The sequence below is a fragment of the Suricata suricatta genome, chromosome 7 (assembly GCF_006229205.1).
Source record: "Suricata suricatta isolate VVHF042 chromosome 7, meerkat_22Aug2017_6uvM2_HiC, whole genome shotgun sequence".
Taxonomy (NCBI): domain Eukaryota; kingdom Metazoa; phylum Chordata; class Mammalia; order Carnivora; family Herpestidae; genus Suricata; species Suricata suricatta.
This window is the reverse complement of record NC_043706.1, coordinates 143,499,395-143,508,383: the sequence shown is the minus strand read 5'-3', so window position 1 is coordinate 143,508,383 and position 8,989 is coordinate 143,499,395. Positions and strand designations below refer to the sequence as shown.

The 8,989-nt window shown below is 44.9% G+C and overlaps 1 protein-coding gene across 1 annotated transcript in view; it reads left to right on the top strand.

The window, feature by feature from the left end:
- The first annotated feature begins 864 nt into the window (after positions 1-864).
- Positions 865-8,989, top strand: part of UNC93A (unc-93 homolog A) — a 26,385-nt gene continuing 18,260 nt past the window's right edge. The window contains exons 1-2 of the mRNA XM_029943271.1: positions 865-1,023; positions 7,842-7,979. Of these exons, the coding sequence (XP_029799131.1) occupies positions 7,893-7,979 (87 nt within the window). The 5' untranslated portion in view covers positions 865-1,023; positions 7,842-7,892. The remainder of the gene's footprint in view (positions 1,024-7,841; positions 7,980-8,989) is intronic.

Below are 8,989 nucleotides of genomic sequence, written 5' to 3'. Positions count from 1 at the left end.
TTGCTCTTCCTGAAAAAAAAAAAAAGCACCAAATACATTTATTTCCAAAGTGTAAGAATTCCAAACGTAAGCAACAATTGGCCCGTCCCCTACATACACATTTTCCACCTGCATCAGATTAAAGTGTCAGTAAGGAACACAGCAAATTTCAATTTGTGTGGTGCTGCTTTTATTAACAAAGATATCAGGCGTCAATGTCAAGAAAATGCATATTAATTTCCTTCAGAAGTAATTTCTTTAAAAGAGCAAATCCCTGATTAGACTTCCCTAGAAGAAGGCTTATCTTCAGCTTCTTAGCTGGAAGTTTGTGATTTAAAACGCGATGTTCCAGGACTCCTCTGTCCAGGAGCCTTCGGGAGCTCGGTGTTGGCCAAACAGCGGCACCTAGTGGCTAGGAAGCCTCCCGCCTGCTGAACCCCACGGGCTTCTAGAACATTCCTGGTCTCCGCTGTGTGCCAGACACTGAGTCTTTCACCTTAATATTCAGTAAGCGATCGTGAGGATTCAAGCAGATCTACAAAGTCATCTTTTCTTCCCTCCAGGTGATAAGGTGTTGATGGTAATTTTAAAGAAAGGTGATTATGGGTATCTTTGACTCCCTGAGACCTGAGCCGTTTGAGACTCACTCCGGCCCAGGGCTCACAGTTCCAATTATGCGTTTTGCCAACCGTGTCGAAACAAGTCAAGACAGCTTTCTGGAATTTCCCCTTCCTGGCCCGGTCCCAGCCACTCCGTGAGCGCACACTTGGGAGGCTGGGGCCCTCTGGTCACAGGGAACGCCTCTTGGCCTCCTGGAAACCGTCCTCGGCACAGGCACAGCCTGGGCACGGCCCTGGTGGACATCTCTTAGGAAATATCCTGGGTTACATCACTAAGATGGTGACAAAGGTTGTCCCTGACTTCGCTCCCTCTCGCCAGAGCCGCTCACAGCTCTTCCAGAAGGACACCACTGAGAGAATCCTGGACCAGGGACCCCCTCAGTGGGAAAAGGGAATCCGGAGTCACAAGGAGGCTCCCACCACTGTGAGTCATTTTGTGGGAGCCTCTAATCTGATTTCATACCACGGGGATCGCGGGGGGATGTGTGGGGCTCAACCACCGGGAAGGGGGCTGTGAGGGAGCAGGGGGAGGGGCTTGCGACCGCCCTGGATCTGGGCAGACGGAGCTCATACCTGCAGCGCCCAAGCGGGAATCTCAAGAGGTCTTGTTCTACGGCAAAACTGCAGCGGTCCGGGGCACGGTCTGACCGGGCCGGGCGGGGTGCGGATCTGCCTGGCTCGGGTGCCCAGACGGGGATCCCGCCAGCCCCAGAGCCCAGTTCGCCCGTGCCCAGGCAAGAAGCTGAGTCACAGCCCCGCTCACTGCAGAGCCTGCCCTCCAAGCCCCGTGTGAGCCGAAGGGCTGGCACCGGGTCCTGGAGGCTGAGCGGCCCAGCGCTGTCGAGCCCAGAGGCGGGCGGGCGGGCAGAGCGGATGGCGCCCCGAGAAAGCGAGTTCTGAACGGGGAGGCTTCCTGTGCGCGCACGGCGGGAGGTTAATACGCAGCCACGTCCCAGGGCGGCTGCCGGCCCCTCGGAGCCCGACAGCCTGCTGGGGAAGTTGAGTGTCACGGGCAGCATCTGTCCCCCCTCCGGCCCAGGCGCAGGGGCGAGGGCCACCCCGTCCACCGTGCAGTGCCTTCCAGCCCACTGACAAGCAAGGGCTGGTGGCAGCTCCTGGAGGCCGCATGACCCAGCAGCACTGGAGCAGGGAGAAGGGCAGACAGAGCCGGGGACTCACAGAGCAGAGCTGGCGGCCCTGCTCTCCCAGGGAGCGAGGGTTGGCTTGAGTTCGGACAAGAAACAAGAACTTCACCAGCTGTAGAGCTGTTGTTCCCAGCACCCCTGCACCTCTGACTCACAGCCCGCCTGTCACTTCGCATCCTCACCCCTGCACATCTGGTTCACAGCCCTGCCGGTCACTTCACATCTTCACCCCTGCACCTCTGACTCACAGCCCCGCTCATCTCTTCACATCCTCACCCCTGCAACTCTGCTTCACAGCCCCGCCTATCACTTCACATCCTCACCCCTGCACCTCTGATTCACAGTCCTGCTTGTCACTTCACATCCTCACCCCTGCACATCTGACTCACAGCCCACCTGTCACTTCGCATCCTTACCCCTGCACATCTGACTCACAGCCCCGCTCATCCCTGGATGCAGCTCTCACCTGTCAGACCAGGGAGCCTCACCAAAGCATGTGGGAAGCTGCTGAGCCCATTCAGCAGTCCTCCGCACAGCGGCACCTGCACAGGGAGCCCAGCCTGTGGCTGCCCACATCTGCAGAGCAAACCAGTGGCCTCCTGGACCAGAGAGTTCTGGCCTGATTCAGGTCTCCAAACCATGGCCCTGCGGTCCCACCGAGGCAGGAACTATTTCATAGCCCCGTCTAGTACCGCCAGTACCCCGTCCCGGCCAGCTAGTGAATCAGACCGGAGACCAGAGTCCAGCCTCACGTGGGTAGGGAACCAAACCAGCAGTCCTATTCAACAGTTCCCGGCCAGCAGCACACACCCAGTCCCAGCCCACAGAGCAGGAAAAGTTGTCCTGCCCAAAATAGACTGTAACAGTAGGGCCTGCTGCCCAAGGACATTCCCAGCAGACACGCCCCGAAACTCAAATGGAGCCGGCTGGTGAAGAACTGTCTCGGCCAAAGCAAACCTGTAAGGTCGACAGGAGAGCTGGTCACCCGAAGGCACAGAAGCCAGTGTGAGGAGTCAAGGAGCAGGAAAACCGGGTCCCTGGGACACCACCGAAGGAAACCTGTACGACTCCAATGACTGACTCTGAAGAGATGGAGATCTACGAACCATCAGACAGAGAGTTCAGAATAACCCTCTTAGGACGTTTAGTGAAGTGCAAGAACACAGACAGACAAAATTTGGAAGACAATGCATGAACAAAATAAGAATTTCAACAAGGGATAGTGACCATCAACACAAGCAAATGAAATCCTGGAGTTGAAAAATTCAATAACTGAGCTGAAGAATTCATTAGGAGATAAGTTTTTTAAAGTAGACTCAACCATGCAGAATAAAGAATCAGTGACCTGGAGGCAGGACACTGGAAATTGTGCAGTCAGAGGAGCACGAAGATAAAAGAGTGAAAAAGAGTGAAGAAAGCCTATGGGAATTACAGGACGCAACAAAAAGAAACAATACTCACATTTTGGAAATTTCAGAAGGACACGAGGAGAAAGGAACAGTAATTATACTCAAGTAGCAGTGACTGAGAACTTCCCAAACCTGGGGAGAGAAATAGACATCCAGACCCATGAGGTCCAAAGGACCTCAAATAGGTTGAACCCAATTAGGGCTTCACTGTGACACTTTGTAATTAAATTGTCAACAAAGACAAAAACAAAAACAAAAAACCCCAAAAGAAAACAAAAGACAAAAAAAACAGAAAATAATTAGTAAAATGGCAATAGTAAGTCCTTATCTATCCCTAATTACTTTAAACATAAAGGGATTGAATTCTCCAATTAAAAGACATAGAATGGCTGAATGGATAAACAACCAGACCAAACAGTATGCTGTCTAAACTTTTTTTATGTTTTTTTTATTTATTTTTGAGAGACAGGGAGAGACAGCTGGAGCAGGGGAGGGTGAGAGAGAGAGGAAGATACAGTGTCTGAAGCAGGCTCCAGGCTCTGAGCTAGCTCTTAGCACAGAGCCCAATTCGGGTCTTGAACCCGTGAACCATGAGATCATGACCTGAGTCGAAGCTGGACGCTTAGCCGACTGAGCCACCCAGGCGCCCCAACAATATGCTGCCTAAAGGGGCTCATGTTAGCCTTAAAGACACTCACAGACTGAAGGAGGAGGAGTGGGAAAAGACATTTCAAGCAAATGGTAACAACAACAAAGCAGGGGTAGATATATCTGCACTGGACAAAACAAACTTTAAACTAAAAATGGTAACAAAGAGGCAAAGATTATTAAATGATGATAAAGGGTCAATACATAAAAAAAAACAATTGTAAATATTTTGTACAACATTGGAACGCCAAATATATGCAGGAGAAACTAGCAGAGGTAAAAGGATAAGTTAACAGGAATACAATAATAGTTAAGGACCTTAATACCCACTTCTCAGCAGTGGGAAGATCATACAGAGAATCAACATGGAAACAACAGATTTGAACAACACTGTAGACCAAATGGCCCTAATAGACATGTACGGAGCATTCTAGTACACATTCTTTTCAGGTGCACATGTGCTATTTTTAGGATAAACTATATGTCAGACCTCAAAACAAGTCTTAGCAAATTCTAAATGATTGAAATTATATCAAGTATCTTCTCTGACCAAATGTCATGAACCCAGAAATCAATAACAAAAGGAAAATTGGAAATTTTATAAATACATGAAAATTAAACAACACTCTCCTGAACAACTAATGGATCAAAGAAGAAATTAAAAGAGAAATAAGAATGGTTTTTGAGAAAAATAAAAATGGAAACATAACAGATCAGAACTTGCGGGGTATAGACAAAACAGTTTTAAAAGGGAAGTTTATTGAAATAAATGCCTATATTAAGAAGCAAAAAAGATCCCAAATAAACAACTGAGCTTTATGTCTTAAGGAAAAAGTGAACACAAAGTTAGAAGAAGAAAGGAAAAAATAAAATTAGAGCAGAAATAAATGAAATAAAAAGCAGAAAAACAATAGAAAAGATTAGCTAAAGTAAGACTTGGTTCTTTGAAATGATAGAATTTACAAACTCTTACCTAACCAACGACAGAAGAGAAAGGACCCAAAGCAACTAAATAATAAATGAAAAATGAAACATTACGGTGGACACCACAGAGATCTGAAGGATCATAAGAGGCGATGAGGAGCAGCCACCTGCCAACAAAGTGGACAACCTGAAAAAAATGGAAAAAATTTTTAGAAACATAGAGTTACCGACTAAACAAGGAAGAAACAAAGAATATGAACAAACTTCTAGGAAGGAGATTGACTAAGTAATTAAAAAGTCTCCCAATGAAGAAAAGCCCAGGACCAGATGGCTTTATCAGGGAATTTTATCAAACATTTAAAGAAGAATTAACACCAATTTTTCCTCAAACTCTTCCAAAATATTGAAGTGGGGAGGATATTTCTAACCTCATTTTCTGAGGTCAGCATTATCCTGATACCAAATCCCAAAAAGGACACTACCAGAAAAACAAATAAACAAAAAGCCAACTGGTTGATATCCCTGATGAATATTGATACAAAATTCTCAATAAAATACTAGCAAGCCAAATTCAGCAGCACAATGAAAGGACTGTTCACCATGATCAAAAGGGATTTACTTCCTGGAATGTGAGGATAGTTTAACATATAAAAATCAATCATTGTGGTACATCACATTAATAGAATAAAAGAAAAGAATCATATAATCATTTCAACAGAGGCAGAAAAAAGCATTTGGCAAAATTCAACATTTTTTTCTGAATAAAAACTCTTAACAAATTAGCTGTAGAAAGAACATATCTTAACATCATGAAGACCATATATGGCAAGCCCAAAGCTAATGTCATGCTCAATGGTGAAAGTTTGAAAACCTTTTTTCTAAGATCAAGAAGACAATGGTGCCTGCTCTCACCATTCAACATCATATTAAAATCCTAGCTAGAGCAGTCGGGCAAGTGAAAAAACAGAAGGGATTAGATTAAAAGGAAAGAAGTAAAATTGTCTCTATTTGCAAATGATATTATTTTATAGAGAGAAAATCCTAAAGATTCAACCAAAAAACTATTAAATCTAATAAATGATTTGTTGCAGGATACAAAATCAACATATGAAAATCAGTAGTGTCTCTATACACCAGCAACAAATGTTCACAAAAGGAAATCATTGAAATTTATCCCACTTACAGTAGCATCAAAAAAAATACTTAAGAATAAATTTAAGGAGGTGAAAGATCAGTACTCTGAAAACTACAAGACATTGATGAAAGACGTCAAGGAAGACACAAATAAATGGAAAAGTATCCCATGTTCATGGAATGGAAGAATTAATATTGCTAAAATGCCAATACTAACAGAGCCTTCTATAGATTTAAGGTAATCCATGTCAAGATTCCAATGGCATTTTTTACAGAAGTGGAAAAAAAACCTCCTAAAATTTGTATAGAACCACAAAAGACCCCAAATAGCCAAAGAAATCCTAAGAACAATGCAGAAAACATCAGTCCCTGATTGGAAGCGATACTATAAAGCAGTAGTCATCAAAAGAGTATGGTACTGGCATAAAAACAGGTGAATACACCAACTGAACAGAAATGAGAGCCCTGGAATAAACCCAAGCATTATACAGTTAACTAATGTTTGACAATAGGGCCAAGGATACTCAATGGAGAGGGGAAGACAGTCTTTTCAATAAATGGTGCTGGAATAATTGGATATTCACATAGAGAAGAATGAAACAGGGCCCATGTCTTATTCCACCCAGAAGATTTAACTTAACACGGTTAAAGACTTAACTATAGGACCTGCCGCCATGAAATGCTTGGAAGAAAAGTTAGCAATAAATCTTGACATGACTCTAGGTGGTGATGTCTGGACGGGACACCTACAGCACAGGCAACAGCAAAACAAAACTAAACTAAACTAAACAAAAAACGTGCAGGACTACATCAAACAGAAAGCTTCTGCTCAGCTAAAGAAAACACCAACAAAGTGAAAAGACAATCTACGGAATGGGAAAAATATTTGCAACCCATATATCTGAGAAGAGCCTAATATCCAAAGTACATAAAGAATGCATACAACTCAATAGCAAACAAGAATGAAAAACAAATAAACAGCCCAATTAAAAAACGGGCAAAGGACCTTAATAGCCATTTCTCCAAAGAAGATACGCAGAAAGTCAACAGGTACATGAATAAATACACACATCTCAAATCATTAGATAATGTAAATTAAAACCCCAATGAGATATCACCTCACGCCTGGTAGGGTACTTAAAACTGACAACACAGGAAACGTGTGTGGAGAGGATGCAGGGAAAGGGGCCTCGTGCACGGCCGGTGGGAATGCACCCTGGTGCAGCCACTCTGGAAAAGTGTGGAGGTTCCACAAACCAGGGCACCTGGTGGCTCAGTCGGTTAAACATCCGACTTGGGCTCAGATCATGATCTCATGGTTCATGGGTTCGAGACCCATATCAGGCTCTGTACACAGCTCAGAGCCTGGAGCCTGTTTTGGATTCTGTGTCTCCCTCTCTCTCTCGGTCCCTCCCTTGCTCTCACTCTGTCTCTCTCTCTCTAAAAAAAAAAAAAAAAAATTAAAAAAATTTTAAAAATACTTTGGCCCTTGGATCTTACAATCAAGTTAACTGCTCTTCAGAAGCCCAGCTCTATATCTTGAAACTCACATTTATGCCCTGTTCTTTAAGACCAAAGGTGACATCCACATTTTGCACCATTGACAATTTCTTTTAATGTGAAAGGTACTATTATATACACAGCATAATGTAATTATATTATGCTTGTATTATGCTATATAATATATAAAACATGAAAATCGTTACTGTAAGGACTGTATCTACTAGAAATTAAGAGGGGGGAAAGTGCAAGTTGAGCTGATAGGAGCCCCGATCTTTTGCCCCATTAGAGAGTACTTACTGTGGATTGCAGAGAAAGTGAGTAAATAACAGTGCCCACAGTCCTTCACGGTGTCGGTGATAACCAGGTTCATGAACTCCCAGCAGCCTTAACGACCTATGTGCCTCTAACGCCCATGAGAGAGAGAATGTGACTTCTTGGTATACAGACCGCGTTTCCTGGGCCCCGACTGGTTTCTTTAGGGGACGGCGAACCTGCGTGTCCGCGGATGGTCGACACCTTGAATCGGCACGATGGAAAGAGGCCTGAAGAATGTCCTTGTGGTTTCTTTTGGATTTCTGCTTCTCTTCACGGCCTACGGGGGTCTGCAGAGTCTGCAGGTAAGTGAGGACGCTTCCGAGACAAATGTCTGCCTCATGGCCTCTGAGAGTCCCCGTGGTCACAGAAGACGAGGAACGCAGGTTTCTTGGTATCGGATTCGCTCCCAAATCCTCTCGGACCGTGGTGTTTATGTGCTTGCGCATGTGCGGCCCCACCCGGTCCGGCAGGATTGCACAACCGCGAGTGTGTGTTTGACCCTTGGACAAGGGACAAGGAGTGTGGGTCTTGGGCTGGTGATGTGATAAGATATTCTTTGCCTTTGACACAGTTAAAAGGGAGACTCACTCGGGGCGGCTGGGGGGCTCCATTGGTTGAGCAACCAACTTCAGTTCAGGTTATGATCTCACGGTTCACGAGTTTGAGCCCCGCACCGGGCTCTGGGCTGACAGCTCAGACCCTGCTTCAGACTCTCTGTCCCCCTCTCTCTACCCCTCCCCCTCTCTCTACCCCTCCCCCATGCACTGTCTCTCCTTCTGTCTCTCAAAAATAAATAAAACATTTTTTTAAAAAAAGAAAGAGAGCCACAGGATGAATCATTGTGAATTCTGTGCCTTCATGCCTTTGGCTTTGTGGTTGGGGTAGTAACATGAATTTATCATATTTCACTAGACCATAGAGATTCCAAACTTCTTCAGGCAAAACAGTGAACTTGGACAAAGTGGTCTCTGTATGTTTGACCCCAACCCCATGGTGTTCTCTCCCCCTCAAGCCTCTCTAAAAGGCTGTAACAGGAGTCACACTTGCCTGACGTAGATTTGCTGTCTCTTCCCCAGATTGTTACTTTTTTTTGCTTTTTGTTTTTCTTTTTTAAGTTTATTGAAAGGAACATGCGGGCTTCATGAGGCGTAGAAGGCGATCAGATGGTTTTCCTCTCTTCTCTTTCCTCATTTCCTGTTGTCCCTTTCTCTCGGCAACTAGAGCCTTTCTCATGTTTTTCCAGATTCCACTTCGTTATGACTTTTTGACTCTGATGTAGGACACCTGTTTTTGTTTTTGTTTTATTTTGTTT